Here is a 22,798-nt window from a genome sequence, read left to right as displayed (position 1 = left end):
GTTCACATTTGATGGGTAGATTTCTTTTTTTTTTTACTTGATGGATGAGATGGTCGCGGCACCCTTGTTTACTGTCTTAGCTGATAAAAATGTAATGGTGCCTACACCAAAATGGGGACATCGCAGCAGCAATTACACCAGGGTACAGCTCAAGGAAATGTAGTGTACTGTAAACACTATTTAGCAGGGATGGAAAATGTATTCAGGATACCATCCAAAAAGGGGGGGAAGAGAAATGAGGACACTATAACCTCACTTAACTATATTCACCATGTATTTACTTCAGCAGTAAAGTGGCTCATTAGTGAGAACCTTAATGAAGCCATAATTACTGTGGCTGTGTTTTCATGTGCAATTTCTGACCCTGTAATTCTTTGGCTTGACAATGTATATCCTAATCACACCATTATATTATGGATCTAATCGTACATCATACAGACTTTACACGTCCACAGACAGTGAAACAGCTTATTAACAGATTGTTATGTCATCACCTTAATTAAGTTGTTTACATTCATTACGCCAAATAGTCTACTACTACTACTATTACTACTACAGTAGCATTATATACATTTAACTCAAACAAAAGTTCCTGTACTTTTCTTTTTGTCATATGCGTTTCGAGGATAGGCACATCCCAGCAGCTGCATATTACTTATGTATGTAAACAGCTCACATGTAACAGTAGACATCTATAAAACCTCTCTCAAGGTATAAATGATGTCTCTACCTGCTCTGCTCCACCGCTGCAAAAGACAGATCGCACAATGTGCCGCTGCGCGCCGAGATACAGGTAAAAGACTGTCTTCATTGGAGACGTTTTGGCATTATTGTTATTTATTTTTCAGCTTAGAACAATCGGGGCACACTGCAGCCAGCTCATACCTATTCTTCCCCCATAGCTCATCAATAACAATGAGAGAAGTGTCAGCCACTGATTATGCTTTGATATTGAGAGTGAAGCAATGATGGTTGCGTGTGTACATGTTTGTTTGTTTGTGTGTATGAGAGTGTGCGTCTGTGTGTGTGTGTTTCTTATTATAAAAGAAATTACTGAGGTCTGCTTTTTTCCGCTTAAAAGAATGGATAATAAAATGGATTTCTGTCAGTCATCCTGACCTTCCCAGTGGTAAAAATTAGACTGTGGTGGAAAGCAAATGTGGCTTAAATCAGCCGCATGCCCTCAGCCTCCTTCTGTAATGCATTCATACACTCAACAGGACTATATCATGGACTGCAGCAGGTGCTGTATCTCAAAACTGAGCAAATTAAAATACCACAGCATTCACCAGCCCCACACAGTGAATAGATTTTAAATAATTTATTTCAATATTTAGCAATTAACATAATGCCATATTGCATCTGTGCTTCAATGCATATGCAAATCTTGATTTTATTATGCGTGCCTTGTAGGTCAAGTTATGGAAATTAGGGGTAACGCCCAATTCAGTAATACTTGAAAACATCAACCGCACCAGTTGGTGTGCCATATGAAATGTGGCAGCGAGTCAAAAGACTCGGTGCAGTGTGATAAATGTGTCTATTGAGTGTGGCGAGAACCCCTGCTGCCAAATAATGATTGCCTTTGATAGTGAGCCTGAAGAAAATCATTTCCAAGAAGTCAGGTAATTAGGGAAAACCTGGTCCGGTCCAACATTACCTGTGTTACAGATTATATGTAGATACTTTAAGTTTACATGCAATTATTGTGAACAGACTAGATAAAGCGCCAAATTTCGGTAACATGCGGCGTCTCTCCCTCTCATGTTTGCTAATTTTTCTAAGGCATCTGTTCATGCCAGCGTAAAAAGTTGTTAATTTCACTGTGGCAAAATGATCCAACATCTAACAGCTGGAAATTGTAATTTCCTGCAGTTCTGGGTTAGCCAGCTTTAGTCACATGTGGACTAATTGCCTCAGGCACAGATACATTTTATACTGAGCTAGAGACTATAGGTGTGTTCAGCTCCAGATTTCAAGTGAAAGGTGATACAATCATAGTATTGATCCTTACAGGATGTTGTATGCTATCTTATAAAAGAATTTAGTTTAAGGGGGGGGGGGGGGTGTCTGTTAATAAGAATACATATCAAAAAAGGTCATGTTTATTTGTTAGTCCATTGCTAGAAGCAATGTTTACATTTGTATAGTTTAAGACATCCTCCTTTTTTCTGGATGGAGTTCAACAAAATTCTTAATGTACAGTTGTTACAGTCAAGATTGGAATGAAATCTTCTGAAATTTGTATTTCAGGAGCTCCTTGCTTATTTTTGAGCGTTAGATCGAATCGCCACACTTGAGTTTGTACAGTAAATATCAGATTACAGCAGGTTAGATTAGCTTAGCAGCTTTGCTAATAAAAGCTAGCTGGTTGCATTAGCACTCATAACTGCAGCTTCAAAGGTAATTTCAGCTAAAATGACTTGTAAAACTTTAATGTCAATTAAAGAACTCCATAAACTGCACAACAGAAATTGCCACATCATTACAGCTGCCTGTGAACAGAGGTTAGTAAAAAAGCAAGCTATTAATCCCCTGTTAAATTCAGTAATAAACAATTTATCTAGTTAAAACTATTACTGACAGTGTGCTTATGAAAATACATGATGGGTTTAACCACATATAAGTTGAAATCCTCTTTTGGGGGGTTATTTTGCCTTTACTGGGCAGAACATTTAAGAACATTAAGCCAGAGCAAGGGCCAATGACTCACAAGAAACAGTCCGGTGTGAAATCAAACCCAAGCCCCTGCAGCCATTTGGCATGTGGCTCACCTGCTTAGCCAGGCAACCTATAGCGGCAACATAGGTTCAAAGCCTTAATCATTCATCGTGTCAGAAAGTGCTATCCCCTGACAGTAGGCTTTGGCACCTCCTCTGTGCCTCATCAGCAGTAGCATATGGAGTTATTTTATAGAACATGCGGAAGCTAATATGCACTGGTGTCAGAAGGTAAATGAAGTTTGGTTGACATGATCACACTCCCTTCCCTTATCTCCTCCTTGAACCTCCATTCCCTCCCCTTGCACTGAAACTATCCTTCATTTTTCTTCTTGCTAATTAACAGGCAGAATGGTGATTAGTTATGAGGCAGAGCTCCCCACCCTCCTGTCATCCTCCAGACTCAGAGGTGTATTTTTTCTGTGACTGGAACATGTGTTAAAAGCAGCTGGGTAGTCAAAGACAGCTCTGGAGCAGTAGGGGAAAACACGCTCTGAGTCTATAGCTGCTGTTCATATACACAGTGACTACAGGGTATAAGCAAACACACACAGACACACACTTCACTTTGAGATATTCAAAGTGAATCCCAACAATGCACGCAAACATAGATATGAGATTTTTCCTCCCTTTTCCCTCCCTCTTTGGAGATACAGACATATACTCAAAGCATGTCATTATCTCACATTGTTTATCATCCATTCAGGCATTCAACGCCATTTTCCTGCAAACACATTTACAAAGCATTGTTCATATTTCATTGAGGAATTCTGAGCTTATTTCACAGTACTACAAAGATGACAGGAAGAGAGAGAGATGTAGACAAACAGACAGGAAGCCCAGATGTAAACAGATAGCCAGACAGGCATTCTGCCTTTGGGGTTGTGATTCAGAATACTAACAAGGCGTCTCAGCTCACACCCAGGCATAGAAGGTGTGATGCAGGGCAGAGCCAAGCGGCGGGAGGGGAGGGAAAGCGTACCCTTGAAATCTTGCTCGCCATCTCAGTTCCCTCTCTGAACATCATTGTTTGACTGAGATTGTCATACTGACAAAAACAAAAGGACAGTGCATATCTCTCACAGCTAAACAAGGAAATCAAGAACGTAGCTATTCTCTAAGTTTCTGTTTGGCTGCTAAAAATGTGCCACAATCTGTCATTTTATCAAAAGGCGTTGGCGTTGGAGAGAGGAAGCGTTTCTCATAGTTCCTTCAATCAGCACTCGCAGCAATATTGGACTAATATTGGAGCTAATGGTCTGTTTGATGAAGCGATAAGGTCCAGAGAAAGGAGTAGAAGGGAATAGCTGTAGTGCGAATGACAGTTCTGTTTAGTTTTGCTTTTATTGGCTGTTTGGTTTATGCAACAAAACAATTTCATTTAAGAAAAGATCATGGATTAGGTTAAAATACATCCATTCACAGCATTAACCCTCGCACACTTAAAGGCACCCTTTGCATTTTTAATGTAATGCTAAAGGACCCTTCACAAATTCCCCTACGCAGCGTTTCAGGAAGATTACTATTAGCTATTGAGTCACAGCACCAGTGTCACTGGATGCATTGTGCATATTTTTTTTACACAAGCGGCTTTGAAAAGTGTCATATTTGGCGCTGTTGGAGTGAGAGTGGGTTCATTTCCTTTGGTATGTGTTTAATAAGTTCTTAACATAAAGGTAATGGAAACGTCACATTAACATTTGATGCAAAATAACATTTCGTGTCCACGCCCTTCTCATTGCAAACCTCACATACCGAGCTGCTTTAATGTGGTAATAAATCTAAGCTGTTTGCATCAGTCATTTGGACTGCTGCTTTACGCATCGCATGGCATGTTCTTTTGCATATTCCATTTTCACTGTAAAATGTTCAATCAGATTTAATAGTCTATCTCTATGGTGATTAATGATAATTTTTAGATGGGTGTTGGATTTAATATGATTTCTCAAAGCTTTCATTTGCGATCACTTAAATTAGGTTGGCTTTTGTCTCTTTTGTCTCCTAAAATGCATAGTGAGTAGATGATGATTGTAAGAATCCACCTGATGCTCTTCACCACAAACATTTTTGCATCTAGTTATCTATCACGGAATAGTTCTTCCCTAAAATGTTCTTGGGAGTTATACAAGCATTTCTGCTGTGGTTTTTGCCTAATATATTCGATGTTTCAGATGTTTAGAGCTAGTGCAGGGTATTGATAGGGCCGTGAGCCACGCTGCGAGAATCTTTGTGTAGTTGTGTATATTTGTATGAAAGAAAGATTTGCAGAGTTTGGAGAATCCTCAGTTTTGAATTAGTCATTTTTCAGGCTGATTAAGAGGCAGGAGTCTGGCTGTAGGAGAGACAATGACAAGAGAGAATGGAGTCCTTCATCCTCCTTTGGTTTCTTGAGCAGAGGACTATAGAGGTTTTGTGTGTTTTGCTTATTACTCTGGAAATGAAATGACACAAAGAGTCAGAGTTTTAAGATTTAGAGGGTTTAATTCAAGGGTATTTTTCACACATCATTTGAACGGTAATGAGTCTCGCTATTTAAAGGTGCAGTTAGAGAGGTTTTTACTGCCACATAACACCAAAATGGCCCTTTCAACGATCTTACCTTGCAGCTTGACAGCGATGTTGTTCGTTATGAAGGCAACACAGATGTCAAAAGCTTTTCAAACTGACTTTTGACAACCCCCGTAATCCAAGATGTTTTTATACATTTCAGTGCAACTTAGCATAATAATAACTTTGATGTGAAAGGGGTGGTTTGTAGTGAAGATCAATTTATCAGGGCATCTGTCAGTGCACACAATATGCAAAAAAGTTGAACAGTTACAGATGTCCGGACTGCAAACGACAGATTAAAACCTTTAGCAATTAGCTCATTCACATAAAGCAACAATTACAGATAAATTTAGTGGACAGCAAACCAAACCCAAAAAGGAGTTCCCAAAAATAGTTGAGATGATGTGCAAAAAAACAATAAAAACAAACTGTGATGAAAATTTAAAATCATTAAAGTCTGAATTGAAAATAAAATGTAATAAAATAAAAGAAAAATAAACAATGTAGAATTTTATGTCGATCCTGGTACGCAGAGGTCAAGACCGAAGACCAGTATTGAATAGCCATCATCTGTATACCTCCAGGCTGCAATGCATTAAAACAAAACACAATTCTGTGGTAGAAATCAATGCATGGGCTCTAGAACCACTTCTGAAATCCAATGCCACCTTCTGTCTTCACATGCAAGTGGATACTTGTCTCTACCGTGCACAGAAACAAGCATATGTTAAGACAAAACTGGGCCAGAGGTTGGTAAAGATGAACTGAGGTGAAGCAGAAAACTGCCCCATGATCTCATGAATAAAAATATAAAAACAATTTTTGGAAATCATGAATGATGCACCCCTAAAAGAAAATTAAACTAGGCTCTCATATACATGTTTGCTTGTTAACAGTAAACAGCTCGATAGCTAGATCAGATTAGTGCACACAGCAAGGCCCCAATAATGCTGAGTGGTACACATTTGCAACAGCATAGTGTCATGCGGTGCAGAAAAGGACCCAAATGCAGGCTGCTGATCTAGAACATGATAAACAGAAAATCAGCCTTTATTCAGGTTGAGTAGTAAGACTGTGGAGGTCCAAAACAGAAAATCAACTGAAGGGTTCAAAAGGCTTAAGCAAAAGCACATAAGGCTTAGCAAACAGAGAGAACAAAACAAGTTTGGAACACAGGCAATCTGACAAAGGGAGACAGCAACGATTTATAAACATAAGGGTGACTGGGGCAGAATGGAGACGCCTGGGAAACTAGACACAGCTGGACTTAATCAGATAATGAAACATTGGTAGGAGAATGTAAAACATGGCCCAAGAGACATATGGCTATCAGCATAAAACAGGAAGTAATATGACACCAAGACAAAGACTTGACAACAAGATACAAGGAGACATCAAAGCGATGAAGCTAGCATGAATAACAAAAAATACAAAGCAACAACAACTAAGGACTAAACATTATGACCATGAACCTAATGCAGGGCTCTAGACTAACTTTTTGACATGGGCGCACCGGTACGCCTAACTTTAAAAATTTAGGCGTACCGGCACAAAAGTTAGGCGCACTCAAATTTTTCAACCGCATCGCTTAACACCGCAGTTTTACATGTGCACTTTCTTTGGGGGGGGGAAGTCCATACAGACAATATTAATTTCTAAATTATTAACTAACAAACTTGTGCTTAAAGTGCTTTGTCAATATTGTAGAAAATGTTAAAAACTTAATCATCATCTTGGCCTCCTCTGACGACCTGTTTGCTGCTGTCTGCTGCTGAAAGGCCGTGGGGAGAGGGGACACTTGGGCAGTGCATTTACTGCAGCATATAATGTGTTTTCTGGATACACTGTGCTTTTTCAGCATTCAAATATTGATGGCACCGTGTCAGAGCACTGGCTATGAATTTCAGACAGATCAGGCCTTAACTTAACAAAAAAGTTATCAATAGTTCTTTTCATCTTTTCTTATTACCCACAGCTACAGTACATCCACTTCTCTCAGGCCTAGGCTGCTCACTAGGGCTGAGTATCATCACTGATTTCTATAATCCATTCAATTCCGGTTCTCAAAGTCCTGATTTGATTCAATTTAGCCTCAGACAGTCAGAAATATTATAATTCTGATCATTTATCAGTACTGATACACATGAGACTTCATCAGAATTGTGAAAATCACAGCAGATGCCTTTGTGTGAAAGTAACTGAGAATAAAACACAGGAAAACATGAAGGAGATTTTCCTGGTCTGGCTTTTTATAGCAGATAACCTTAAAAATATTCTGCAATTTTGCATAATTTTAAGAAATTTAAATTTCTTCAGTATTGAACAGCAGAAATTAGGCTTTCTTGTCCGAGGTCATTTAAGTGAAAAAAGAAAAAGCGCTGTAAACAACGCTAGACTGGTGGGTAATAAGCGAATGAATAATGCAGAAAACAGATTTGAGACGGGAAACTGTTCCTGAAGTACAGAGAGAGAGAGAGCTGTGCAGGAAGTGTGATTTTTATCGTGGTGGAAGCAAAACAGCAAAAGTCAGAGGGAATTCATGACGACATTGATCAAATGTGAAGCGCAGTTTGCTGCTTCTTTTGCTGCAGGCTCGGTGAATTTTGGTTGGAGAGAGGCAAAACCTGCAGCTCAGAATCAGCGCAAAAAGACGTAAACACAGCGCGGACCCGAAGAATCGCTAAGCTCCGACAGCGTGTCCGTGTTCAGGCCGTCGGGTGAGAAAGCCGAGAAAGACGAAGCTGATTCTGATGTGTTGGGTCCGCTCCGTGTTTAGGTCTTTGTGTGGAATCCGTTAATGAATTGATATCGCTTTATTCAAGCTACTCACCTCTCTCTTCCACCTGCACTTTCAACTGGACCACGGCCAATCAGAGAGGTCCCGCCCCTGACTATCTCTGATTGGTTTAGTCCACGATAGGGGCATAATGTGTGTCTGTTGTTGACCACACGGAGAGTTACAGAGATTTTTTTTTTGTTACCGGAACAGTTGGTCGCACCTGTGCGACCAAATATTTATTTTTAGTCGCACCACTGAAAAATTTGGTCGCATTTGCGACCAAATTGGTCGCACTCTAGAGCCCTGTAATGCAAAATGAAGATACAGAATAAAAATACAAACTAGAATATAAAGAACGGGAAGTGACTAGAAATGATAAACCATATTAGACTGACAGAAGTGAAAAGAAAAAAAAACAGCTATAAGAACAGCAAAATTAGACAACTATAATCAACGAGAGAATTTAACAATAACCTAGTCCCAACAAACTAAAGCTTAGATTTCAAAATCCCAGAACCATGACAAATGGCTCTGTACTTTAGTAGAATCCAGGTGCAGACCTGCCACCTGTTGAAAACACCGCTTTCACTGAAATAAGAAATATGACAAAGAAAGCCCTGAAGTATTGAAAAGCTGAAATTTTACATCAAGCAAGAATAGGGAAATATTTTGCATTAGAAAGACGCATAAATATGCCTCAGACACAGCTTTTAGAAATTCGAATGAATGTTTTCAGCATTTGATATACTGTTTTTGTGCTATTTTCAAAATACATATAAAATTCTAACGTTTTGCAAAACACTGCTTCTTATTTTCTGTGTCTTAAACTTATGCAGAAATTTCACTGGCCTTTTTGCAGACTCACCAAATCGGTGCAGATTCAATAATTTGGCTACAAAATAAACATTACCATGTAGAAGCATTTACATAAAGATGGAAAACTGCACCTATTGAGCTGAGTTATGGAGTATAAACGTCCACCAAAGACCTAAAAACAGAGGAATTTTTTACAACCTTATAACAATTTTTCTGACTTTCCCATTTCCATTGCTGCTTACTCTTTTTTTTTTCTTCAAAAATATGGTTCACTTTTTCTTTTTATTTATTTATTAATTTATTTCAAGCCAAGCTAAGAGAGACTGAATGGTCCACTTCTGCGTGTCACTCATCCAATGCATTAAACTGCATTGGGGTGGTGGGTGGTGGACAGTGCTGCTGGGTGGGGTTGTTTGGCACTGCTGGAAACATGGTGGACAGATATTGATGGATATTGTGGCAGTGTTAATCCCCCATCGTCTACCAACAATAAAGCACCGAATGATGGAATGGCGAAAGTATAGACAACTCTGACATGTCCCTCGCTCATGTACAAGTTTATGTCGAAACGGCACATCAAAGCAAATCCTCCAATTGTCTCACCTAATCTTTGAAAGAGCAGAGGGATGGATCAGCCTACTGAATGTCCCCGCACTGTGCCCACTATTGAAGACAGAAATAAAAGTATTTAAGTCTCTTGGAGACAAAAGCTATTGAGGATTGTGCCAAACTTGGTTCCTCATAACTATGAGTTGTTTTGAAAAACTTGATGAATATAGTTTGTCACGCTTTTTTTTAAATTATGAAACTATATGTATGTTTTCATTCATTCATTTGTGCATTCTACAGGTCCGATTTGGCCAATAAAGTAAAATTGATATTTGTATTGCTAAATATCCCCAATCAGTCATCAACTGTCATAATTTTAGTAGGTATATAACAGTTGCTCAAGGATCTGCAGGAATCAGCAGTAGAGGCATATTTATTTGATGATGAAGGTAAATATTTGGACCATGCCAGGACTTTGTTTATATGATTGTTCAAACTATGGCAGCTTCCCTTCCCTTGAAAATCTTGCATTGCTGCATCCATGCCAAGTACTATCCACTCCCAGTATCCCATTTTCTTCCTCTGGGACGTGGCATTCCTGCCAGTCATGTGCTATCAGTGAGACTGCAGGCACTTCTTGGGCCTGCCCAACTATCTTCCCCTCTCTGTCTCTGTCCTCACTCCACCCCTCTCCACAGTTGCTGTGTATCTCCCTTGACCACCTCGGTCCTTAGCGAGCACTCCACTCCACTTTTTTTTTTTAGCAATCCATTCATTCATCTGTCTAGGCTCTTCCTGTTTTCAACTTTCTTTATCTAAAAGTCCCTTCAGCTGATAGTTCATACTGGTACTTTTTGCTCTGTTTGTCTTGCCTCTAATCTCAAACCTCGCTCTGTGTCTCTTTTTTTCCCTCTCTCTCTGACAGGTGTAAAGAGGGCTACCATGGACTACGCTGTGACCAGTTTGTTCCCAAGACAGATGCTATCTTGTCAGATCCAAGTACGCTCCCTATTCTACCCTTTATTTTTCAGTCTTGGTGTATTGATCTGAAACATAAAAACAAATTCATAACAAGTGCACGCTACACGCCCTTGTGCAAATCTCTTACTGTACTATATTTATCAGTAAGACAAATTAGCCTTAGATTAACTGTTATCTGTTTAAGTCTGTTGGTCTTGTACAGTAATACTATGTGATTAAAGTATTGTGTGGGACTTTATATTGAAAAAACTAACATTTCCAATATGGTTCAGTCATTTTGAAGTATACAAATGCAGAGAACCTCCAGGCGCTCCTTAAGTTGACAAAGGTGGTCAAAGAAAAATGTTCAGCTTAGCGGGGTAAAAGGTTAAGATTCATGCTAAAGTTTTTCTGCTACGTGTGCATTGAAAATAAAAAAGCAAGGGTATTACGGCACTGAATTCATTCAATAAAGAAAAGATATTTTTTTCATTTACTTTAATATCTCCTACTATATCTACAGAGGTGATCACACATTGGATATTGTGTCAAACGTGGGGGTTTTCATTTAAATATTAATACAAGCAGTTATTACTGCAGTCAAAGATATTATTTAGTTACCGGGTAAAATGTGTATCCCGATAGATTTATTTTCATTGGCCTACATGAATGTCCCTCATATAGATGCATGAAAAATCCCTTGCATGTTTTATAATCATGCTTTTATTTAGCCTAAAGGAAGGAAAGTATTCACTTTCCTGGTGTTCGTGAAAAACTGTTCCCCTAAAGTGATGACAGCTGTGTGGTGTACTTAAAAAAAATAAATAAAGCAAAAGTCACAGGTACAAAGAAGAAAAACTGGAGGCCCAGAGCCGTTCCCGTGAGAGTGCAGTTTTACAAATTCACACTGTTTTATGGAGTGACTCGTCTCCTCCGCACCAAGAGTCAAAGAGAAAACTTAACTCCTATTGCCGTCTGTTTGATTCCATCAGGCCCGCTGAGAGTCCATTAATGGAGTCACAAGCCAGTGTCACAAAGCTTGTTTTATGCTCTCGCATGGCACACAGTTTTCACACTGGGATTTGTTTTATGTTCTATAGGCAGACATTAATTTTCCAGCGTGTCCAGCTCAAGAGATTTTTATGATGCTATTTAAAATAAGCCGAATTCTACTGTGCTTTGGATAAAAACGGACTCTCAAACAAACCAATGAATTACAACACAGCCGTGGTACTTGTAGATTTATTGAAATATATAAGACAATATGCCTCAGAAGGCAAAATATGAAACAAAAAGGTGAAGTTTTTACACCGTATCGTTCAGAAGACAAAAACTTGCATTTCAGGGGCGAGCATCTTTTACAGTGGCTATAGGTAGACCTATAAATCAGTTTAATTAGCATGAGGGAAGCACAACACTTCAGAGCAAGGATCTCCCAGGCTGTGGAAGCAATCCCTGAGCTGTTAAGCTGTTAAGGAGTTGCTGCTCTTATTGTAACAGTTTCACTGTGTCATTCAGTCAGGAGTCAACCAGCAACAATAAGCAACCTAGAGAACTGCCCCCATCTGATAACACAAAATTAAGCTCACACAAATGACCACATTTGGATTTTTATGAAATCAGCAAAATATTTATCAACAATTCTATCAAAAATACAGTTTAGAAATATTTATCGCTTAAAGGTGGTAAATTAATTCATATCTAATTTGACTTACCTCTAATACGTGCATTCATTACATTTGTGATAAAGTGCCTTGCATTGATAGAAATGTTTGATTTCTTGCAATGCGAACGGTACTTTTGTCCAACCTGATCATATAAATGATGTTGTTACTTCATAAACAGACGACAGACATGAACAGGGCCCCGCCGATGGATCTGATTGATCACCATTCTTGTTCAGAGCCACGTTCACCTGTTTGTTTACATCGTCAGCTAGGTATCCTAGCATTACATGCTAGGCTGTAATGCGGAAAAGACTGATGAGCAGTTTAAGAGAAAATTGCCTCTTGCAACTGTCATCACTTGCACCCCATCACTTAAATAAATCCATTACCTCGTGTTGCAGGGTTTGGCACAATTTTGTTTCTCCTATATCTGAACCACGAGCCACATGCTCCTCCATGTTTGGCTGTACGACTGCTTTCATAATAACTACTAACATTTTTAGTAGTTTTTTTTTCGTACACTGAACTCATGTCATGTCTCTTTTAATGTTCAAGAGACCAGTTTGAGATGATTTGAGGTTTGTGACATTCTGCTGCAAAGAGCCATCAGAAGACTGTGGTCACAAAGAGATAAACATTGTCAGCAGCATTTAAAAGAGGCTCATATCATACTGAGGGGCCCAAAGTGTGTCAAGAAAATATTCCCCCTTACACCAACAGCAGCCAGAGCTGTTGATACAAGGCAGGATTAATCCAAGCGTGAAGCTTTTATGTTGTTTATGCCAAATTCCGACTTTTTCATCCAAATGTTGCAGCCAACTTCAAGACTCATCAGACCAGACAAGGTTTTTCCAGTCCTGTATCATCTAATTTTAGTGAGCCTTCACAAATTATAACCTGTGTTTCCTGTTTTTACATGGCAAGAGGAGTAGGAGCGCTACGGTGCGGTCTTCTGCTGTTTTAGCCCATTTGTTTCAAGGGTCAATATGTTTTGTGTTCAGAGATCTACTTCAGCATACTCTAGTCACAATGAGTGGTTATTTGACTTAATGTTGTCTGAGTTTGAAGAAGTCCAGCCATTCTCCTCTGACCTCTGGCATCAATGAGACATTTTTACCCAGAAAAGTTGCCGCTCAGTGGGAAGTTTCTCTTTATCAGAACATTCTCTGTAAACTCTAAAGATGGTTGTGTGGTAATATCCCAATAGATCAGCAGTTTCTGAAATACTCAAACAGGTTTGGCACAACAACCATGCTGTCACTTAACTCACCTTCCCCATTCTGATGTTCTGATTGAACTTCAGCAGGTCATCTTGACCATGTCTACATGCCTATATGAGTTGCTGCCACCTGATTGGCTGAATAGATATTTGTGTTGACAAGCAGTTGAACAGATATACCTAAAAAAAAGTGGCCAGTGAGTGTAAATAGGCTAATGGCAGGTTCAAGATAAAGGGCTAATCAGCTAAAGACTAACCTACCAGGAAAATTACTGATCTTTCTGGTGGTCAGTCCACCCCCATTCATCTTGTGAACCCTTTAGACAAATGTATTAGCCATTAGCAAGCTGGCGTCAATGTTTATTAGATGTGGACAATGGGCCAAAAGCCTTTTTATTTTTTTCCTTCTCACACTGAATGCACTGTTCAGAGGCTTCCAATCTACAAATAGAAATGATCAGAGGAGTGCTGGAAGAGCTTTATATATCAGGGAGTATGGAAAATCAAAAAATTGCTTAGCGTTTTTAATCAGAATGCTTCTCTTGTGCTGGAAAATAGAATCAATAAAATGCTCTGTACAAACAAGCTACTGAAGAAATCTTCAGTAGTAGGTTAAGACGGTGCACCGAGTACACCCCTGACCTTCACAAGAAAAAGAAAAAAAAAAGAAACTGACAGCTTTATTGTGAATTTGTCTTGCATAACCTCTCAATGGCCACAACAGTTAACCACAGAAAACAGCTTCCAGTGACCGTGACCAATAACACAGGAGGATTTGAGAGTCGGAGGGGAATGGAGCCTAGTTTTGATCTGTGTTGATACACACTCATCTAAAATTTACCCAGATTACCAAGGGTTTGGAGGATTATCCTGCCTCCAAAATCCAAATCACGTAATAACATACAGCACAAACATACATGCATATACCAACAACAGCTAAATCTTAAGCGCTGATGAAATTCAGCGTGTGTACAAATAAGCAACTGTAGTTTTTTTGCCAGGCCATGCCACGCTTTTCTGCTTTGAGCTTTCATTTTGGATCAATATCTGAGCACCTTACAGTCACAAATCATTTCTTGCCCCTTATCCTTTTTCTTCGTATCGACTGGTAAAATACTCAAAAGAGCAGTTTGGACCACAGTGCCGCTCAGTCACTCACTCATTCACACGTCCTCACAGAAGTAGATAGAGAATCACAGGTGAAGGCGTGTTAGAGTTTAATCAAATTTTAATTTCAATTATGATTTTTGGCTCCAATGATTATGAAAACAAGGTAATTGAGATAAAGCGATTATCATGCGTCAGTCGTTATCACAATAGTGCTGTGGCCCCTCCCTGAAAGCCCAGACCTGCTCCTTGTTTAATTCAGTTCCAGGCAACATGGCGAAAAAAGGAGTCTTGGGTCAACAAGATCTATTGAGACGAAGTAATAGTCAGAATACACTTGTGTCACTCAGCCCTCACTCGCTCTCTGCTTGTGACTTTTGTGCAGGTCTGTCAGGTCACATAACAAAATTGCCTCGTGGACATGTTGTTGCCACTGTCTGCACCCACAAAACTCCCATGATGGAGACTACAGTTAACAGGGACTTTTTAAAAATTATTTTTATTACTTAAATTATATACATTGATAAAGGAAAAATAATCCAGTGTAAAAAAAAGAAAAAGTAAATGTAGTAGTAAGTAATCTCGCTATTAATCAAAATAATCACAATATTGATTTTTTTTTTCTACAACCGAGTCCATCCTGCACATGACAGTGAACTCAGCTTTGGAAATAATGCTGGAGTTTAACATATTGGTGCACAGGGGAAGTGGTGGAGTCTTTAAGTGGAGCGATGGCAGAGTAGGAAGGTAGCAATTTAGTTTATAACTGCTTGAGGATGTGGATTGAGTTTCTTTTTTAACCATGAAAAAGTTTAGAGCATCCCACTAATAGTGTTCAGTTGGGCAAGTCGCACTTCTGAGACTACAGAGGGGATATTTCGGTAGAAGACTGAAGAGGAGGCGGAGGAAAGATGGGCCTTTTTGGTTTTTACCCGGTTTACTCACAAAGAGGAAGGAGGCAATCCTCTAATTTGAACTATTGATCTTCTGTAGATATTATGCCTGGAGTAAGTAGCTACACAGGATATCGAATTCAATAACAGACACAGACACACATATTGACTCTGCAGTTCCCTTCTCACCCAAGTGAGGGAGGGGATTAAGGATTTGATTCACTCCTGCCATTGTCTCTCCCACCAGCCAGATTCCTGCCTCTTAATCGGGCCAAAAGCATCTGACATGATGCACAGGTATTCTCCAAGCTTGCTCAAGGCTCCCATAAGATGCCGTGAATGATTCCCCCGGGTGCTTCGAGTTGCCAGTGCGAAGGATTGGGAGCCTGCACATATTATGATTGGTGAATGTCTCCAGACAAGGCAATGCCAGAGGAAGGGATGTGTATCAGAGTTGTAATGACATCATCTGCACAGGCTATGACAGTCAGGGTGATTTAGAGTGGAGAAGGGTTGGCTGTTGCCATGGGCAATCACAGGAAAAGGCTTGAATGTATAATACAGATCAAGTAACGTCAGAAAGATGCTGCATTCATTTTTTTTTTTTTTTAAGGAGGGCGAGTCAGAAAAGTGTAAAAAAAAAAAAGTAAGAAAAGTGGTAGCCATATCTTGATTTCACAGTTATATCTCCGAACTCTTTGTGGCAACAAGCATAAAGTCCCCCAGTCAGAAGTGATTGGCTCTTAACTGTTTAATCATTGGTTTGCAAGGTTGCTATGAGACTGACTATGATTCAGAAGGAGCGTATAATAAATGTTGGCATGTAAAATAATCCTCGAGGCTGCAAGAGGAAAATGCAGACCCTGCATTCTGCTCAACAACAACACAATGACACCTGCAGCCTGTCTAAATACAAACATAAACTCATTTGTTCATTGATTAATTTGGGAATCTCAGACCTGCTTTTCCAGGCTGTTTTTTCTTGTTATCTCTGTGATCATGAAAATCCCTTAGGCTCATTAAGAACCTGTCAAGCAATCTTAGAGCAAATAGCATAATTTGACTTAAGCACTTATCATACCATTTTCAAGTCCAAATGCCCTCCGAAGCATTCCCTTTATGCAATGTAGGGAGGGTCCTGTTTTTTAATCGTTTACATTCCACCTCTTAATAAGGCAGCACAGTTTATTTTAATCCATTCACCTAAATGCTTGGATCTCACTCCTGTCACGCTGTGTTTTTATTTTTCCGTAAATAAAAGCCATGGCAATGACAGAATTTTTCCCGTGGCACAATCAAAATGCTTTTTTCCCCCTATTTTATAGACATTTTTTTAGAGGTTCCAACACATAATCTGTCAGGGCTTGGCAAGCCATCTTCTATTTAAAACTAAGACCACCTCTGTCAGAAAAGCAATTACTAGTGAGGGTTTCATTTTAATTTAAATAAGATTACATTACAGTGACATGAAAAGGGGGCACTGCCAGGATGGAAAGAACACGAGTGCTCCTTTTTATCTGTTTCCCCCAGCGCTGGGATTGTGGGAAAAGACATAACTGAATGAAGAAAGACTGTGTGTCTTTGGAGGAGAGTGAAAGAGAGGGTGAATGTCAAAGTGTGTGCCTGTGCAGAAAAGACCAAAAACACGTACAAGCTTATACCATATTGTGTGGGTACACATGCATTTGAGCGTGTGTGTGTGTTAGAGTGACGCATCCTAAAGCAACCAGATTGTGAATAGTGAAAAGCTATGCTTGCAGACAGAAGAGGACAATTACTGCAATGCCTCAGGCTCAAATCAATATAAAAGGCCTGTGCAAAGCAACATCAATGACATAAAGCCACATGATATGTCATTTCCAACTTTATTTTCATGATCCTTCCTCTAATCCTCTCAGCCCCCACATCTGCGTTGTTTTCTTGCTTCAATCAAAGCCACTGCAAGCTGTGTGAGTATCACGGAAAAGCATTCCAAGCATCCGAGGCTGGCTGGCTCATTACCTGGTGCAAAAGAGGAAGCCGTGTTAGAAAAAGCCAGCAAAGCCAACTGTACCGTGTAGTTGCACCAAGTGTCTCACCCCTAAGGTGAATTCTGAGAAAAAAAAAAACTGAGGCGCATCATGTTGTAATTATTTTATGCTCTGTCTCTCTCTCTTTTCCCCACCCTCATTTCTCATGCTATCCCGCCTTGAATGGAACAGCGGATGAACTTGGGATCGAGTTCATGGGTAAGACAACTTTTCATTGACTGTGCCGAGTGCTCAATCTTTCCGTGTGCCTCACGTCTGTGAAATACTGCATACAAAACACACACAACCAGCACAACAAGGCCGCTCACCTTGGAAAATTAATGTGGGCTAGTCGCCATGGAAACACCGTGGTGGTGAATTAGGTGTATTCTGTCTGCATGAAGAACAGTACCGTTAGAGAGGAGTGATGTAATGAGTATGGAGCAAAGAAAGCGATTCATGTACTGTATAAATCCGTGTCTACTTGCCTACTGTGTACTATGTGAAAATTTCATATCTCGGTAGCGATGTCCAAAATGATCGCGGTTTCCATGAAGTTAGTCGAAATGTTCAAGAAGCAAATAATATCACCAAGTTCTATTTTGACAAAAATATTCCAAGTTGAATCTGCAGTTTTGATTTGCAGATTTACATAATACATTTGGTTTTCTGTACTTGTTGTGTTTGAATATAAGACACAGCTCTATGTATAATTCACTAAGTCTTAAGCAGATAGTAAAACAAGAAGCCCAACAACAGAAAAGTCTTGTATAGAAGCTTACAGCGTTCTGAATTGTGCGATGCTTATAATGAACAAAATATTTTGTTTGCATGACTGAACTGACACATATGCAGTGGACGGATAGTTTTCAGACACACAGCAGCATCTACAACAACAGCAACAACAGTGTGTTACTGACAAGCTGTTAAGTAGCTACAAAGACAAAAGGCCCTTACATTATGAAGTTAATGATTACTAAAATTTAGTAGTCGTTCTGTAGAAAGTTAAAATTGAACTTACCCTCATTTTAAAAGTAGAAGCAATTTAGTTTCTATTCTTCAGATAGTGTCGACCATGTTCAAGCAAGTCTCCGTCAGTACTCTTAAAGGTACAGTGTGTAAAATCTCACAACTGGATGTCAGTAGATCACAGATTGCAGTCATTTGAATTCAGTTTTTTTTTACCTCTTCCAATTCAAGCACCTAGCCATAACCCTAACTACGGTGGCCCCTTTAGGCCAAACACATTTTAGTTAGCTAAGAGAGATTAGAAATGTCAAATTTAGACTGCACTCGATAACTGCTTTGGCCGGCATGTTTTAACATATTTGAATATTAACACTTGAATAAACCACAAATAAAATATTTTGTTGTATTTTACATTTTTACTGCTGAGTCACTTCCAAACCTCTGGCTGCCGTTCATCTGCAGTGAGTGTAGGTTGTCAGTATGCTGTTAACCTCAGCTATCAATAGCCCGAGCATTCACATCTACTCACTGATATGGTTCGATGAGTCGGTGTAGGTCACTTCTGTCCAGTGACAGTAATAGTGAGGTGAGTTGTTAAAGATATCCTGAAGTTTTCTTTCAGTAGGCACTGCTGTTTTTCCTGGCCATCTCAACCCAGTGTATATGTAATGGGTTAATCCAAACTTTATGTGAATGTATCATTTTGTTAGAGAACATAATTACAGACTAATCAATGTGTATTCATGAGTACATTATTCTTTTTTTAGATTAAATAACCTAAAACCAAACCAAGTTCAATTAGGAGGCTGAGCCTTTTTCTGGTGTAGATGTTTAGTCAAGTTTAACAATAGGATCTAAAGTATAATATAAAATATAAAAATCCACAGAAGGTCAAATACTGAAATGAGAAGCAGTGCATATAGATTTTTTTTAATTCTCTGGATTTTCATTGGAGTTACTTTAGGTACTTCTCTACTTTCCTACAGACTGTCAACAAACTAAGAGAAAAAAAACAAGGGAGGCGAGAGACAGTCTCATCACCCCAGACTACACACACATACACTGCAACACCGTTTTTCATTTTCTCTTTTCCCATCTTTTTTTCCACTTTCTGCCTTGCTTTTGTGCATACATAAAAACTAACACTGCATGCTATGAAGTTTTCCATTAACATGGCTTCATACACTGCTGTCACATCACACGCTAGCTCCAGGAAATAGAGGGAGGGAGAGGATGTATGCCCTGCAAACAGCATTCCTCACTTCAGTAACTTTAATCTGGGGGATTAAATTAGTTCAGAATGCTACTGGAGGTGGGCGGATGCATTAGAGAAAATGAGAGCAGGACTGATCAATTGATAGCCGGACAGGTGACAGACAGAGGTACAGATAGGATTTTTTTTTTTTTTTTTGGTTGGGTTTCTTATTCATTGTGTTCCATCATGAGTTCGTCTTTTCTTTATCAATGAATTGTTTGATAGCTTGTTATATAAGTGACAGTCTGAGACAGCCTGTCAGACTACAGCAAAGCTCCGTTTGAAGTAGAATTGAGCGCTCTAAAAGTAATCTTGTCTTTTGATTTTCTTGCTTTTTTTTTTTTAGCCCAGCAACTGAAGCTCTTTGTGACTCAGAATAGTTGACTCTGATGTTTTGCAGGCTGAATACCCCATTTTCTCATGGATTCTTTAGCATGAACTTCATTATAGCACGTTATTCTTGTCAAGTGTAGAGTGCATCGCTGGCATAGCGGCCATATGGGATTGTCTTGTCTTTGAGTCAAAATAACACGGCTTAGCCAATATAGCTAAGACTCTTCACTTTGGTGGGGTTCTTTTATAACGTGCTGTTGCATCTAATTTCAAGAATGCCTTGTAGGCATCTGGCATGAAAGGCCTGTAATGGTTTTATATACAGACTGCATGTCGGTTTTCCTTGCAGCCATTCAGCAGAGCTTTGTAGACAGCTGTTTTTATGTTCACATTATGGAAAAGCCTTTTTCATCCCTCAAAAAAAAAAAAGGGGGGGGGGGGGGGGGGGGGAAGGCAAAGGCCTGTCTCAGGTGGTGCTCCACATGAGCACTGATAATGCAGGAGCAGGAAAAAATGTTTTCAATATCTTTCAGATATGCAACCATGTAGAGGTCATTTCACTGATGGTAAAGGCTGGAGGCTTTACAGGGACATGGATTTCCAAGTGGCACATTACTTATAAACAAAGAAAAAAGCCAACTTTTACTGAGCAGCTGCAGGACATTTCTCCTCTTCTACCTGCACAGCAATAAACAAACACATTTTTTTTTAAATCCCTTTAAAATTATAGGATAGAAGCAGACTATACAATTCAGTAATTCAGGAGCTTATATTGGGTTTTTTCATATATATACATAGTTATATTTGCGTCATTACACAGTATATTGTCGATTGACTATTTTTTCCAACTCAATAATTTCTCATTTCAGAACATTTATTGTTTTAACAGTAAAAAATGTGATCCAGCCTAACCAAGCTAACCCCCACTATTTATTGGTTAAATAAGCAATCATGTGCCACAGCAGGCCACAGCAGGCCACTCCTGCAGCATTTCTATGGATCACTTCTATATTTAATTCATCCTGCTTCCCTTCTATGGGAGCTGAGTGGGTAGTTTGGACCTCCAATGTTTATATATATATTCACATACTGTCACTCCAGGATATGTTCAGATTTTATCTTTATCTGTTGCCAGAAGCACTCTAATTTTAAAAAGGTTTCTCTCCTGTTTGAACTCAGTTACATCATACTATCAAAAATTGTGTTGATGCAGCACTGATGTAATGCAGAGGAAGAAAGCGGTGGGGCGAGGGAAAAAAAAACGGTGCAAAACAGAACGCATGGTTGCACTCAAACGTTAGCTTTGAACAAAAACGCTCTCCAGCAGTATCTGCCCTCAAAAACAAGAGTTGAGGGAAGTTGATAAACCTGGACCGACAAGCACGGCTCAAGAAGACCTCCCAGGACAGTTCTCTGTTGATAACATCAAAAGCCACAGACAAGCCCTTAAAGGTCAGGAGCAGGTTGCGGTGATGTTCTCTGCACTTTCCCCTGCAGTTGTCAAGGTAGTAAAATCAGACACAGGGGGATTTGTTGTTTTTGAGTGATCAAGTAATGCCACAGGACGTTGCCCGTAAGGTCATGGATGCTGGTGGATCAGAGAAGTGTCTCAAACTCTCAGCGACTTTTGTGGATTAGTGATATGAGTTGCTGGTTATGGATTGTGCTCATTTTGATCATGAGATAGTATTGTCATGAGAGTTTCTGCTAAGCCAGTGGGTGCGTGCCCTTGAACTCCACACCGTGCACCGTGCTAAGTATTTCAGCGCCACAATCCAGTTGCTCAGTGAGACAGATATTTGCTGGGATCAACTACAACTTGTCCCAGCTGCTTGTGACCTTAAGCCTCTGCCGCTGACGTGCAGGGGTCTGACAAGAAGCTCCGGGAGCATTCATTTGCTGCTAATTTCCTGTCGCCATCAGTCTCTGAATGCTGACACATATGCAACCCTTGCATGCACGTACACACCAAGTGCTGGTCCTGCTGTGCAGACAGTCCATCGGTCTCTGCTGGGTTTGTCTGAACGAAATGATTATCACACTTCAGTTAGCACGTCACTGAGCCCTGCCTGTGTCTGCCATGTCCCTATCTCTTCCTCAAACAGTGACATTTACTGACAGCAGCATTGGTCGCTTTATGCAAATGCAGATTGTGGGCAGATGTCTGCGCGCGGTTTCGAGTGTATGTCATTCCACCCTTTATGTGTATTTGGTATGTTAATTCATCATGATCCATCTCTTCCTCTCAGCTCAATCGCAACCATAGTCCATATCGTTTATGTCACAGCAGAAATTCATTGGACTGAACTGTATTCTCTCCCCCACAGAGAGTGGTGACACCTACCAGAGGCAGGTGCTGTCCATCTTCAGCATTGCCTCGGGGATCTGTCTTCTTGGAGTGGCATGTATGGCTCTCTACCGCCACAACAAGTGAGTGATGCCAGCGAGAACCACATTAGTAGCGTATGCCCCCGGCTGTGCAGAAAGAGCACTTTACTATCATGGCATGGAGCCCAATGAAATTCTAAGTGTGAGTCAGCTAGAGGATGTTTTAGCAAGGCAACAAATCTAAATAGTGTAGGATGCATTTTGGGACAGATACTCATGTAAGATTTATTTGAAAGTGGTTTTAGCAAGCAGGTGTGTCACAAAATGCTTCACACAAAACAAAATACTCAGATATGGCAAGAGACAGACCAAGTTCAAGTACAGTAGACCCTAAGTGCACGTGTACATGTGTGTGACAAGATAAGAGGGTTTCCTGGTGGCTCAGAAGCAGACCACCAAAGTCAATTATGCATGGCACCAAAGAAGAAGGAAAAAGAAAGCAGAGGGAAAGAACTGGAAGAGTGTGTGTATGTATATTCATTCAGTAGGAGTGAATGAATGCTGTGCTGGCTAAATTAAGCTTGCTAAACAAAAACAAAAAAGGTGGTTTTATTTTTGAGTAGTGTAGTGCCCTGAGCAGTGCA

The 22,798-nt window shown here is 39.8% G+C and overlaps 1 protein-coding gene across 1 annotated transcript in view; it reads left to right on the top strand.

Moving 5' to 3' along the window:
- Positions 1-22,798, top strand: part of nrg3b (neuregulin 3b) — a 214,458-nt gene that overhangs the window by 161,938 nt on the left and 29,722 nt on the right. The window contains exons 3-5 of the mRNA XM_085466281.1: positions 10,340-10,413; positions 17,462-17,488; positions 22,154-22,256. Coding sequence (XP_085322407.1) covers positions 10,340-10,413; positions 17,462-17,488; positions 22,154-22,256 — 204 coding nt within the window. The remainder of the gene's footprint in view (positions 1-10,339; positions 10,414-17,461; positions 17,489-22,153; positions 22,257-22,798) is intronic.

The sequence above is a fragment of the Copadichromis virginalis genome, linkage group LG8, assembly GCF_057382275.1.
Source record: "Copadichromis virginalis isolate Kocher_CV1m ecotype Utaka linkage group LG8, C_Virginalis_male_GT1.1, whole genome shotgun sequence".
Classification (NCBI taxonomy): Eukaryota; Metazoa; Chordata; class Actinopteri; order Cichliformes; family Cichlidae; genus Copadichromis; species Copadichromis virginalis.
Note: the sequence above shows the minus strand (reverse complement) of the source record. Positions and strands in the feature narration are given on the sequence as shown.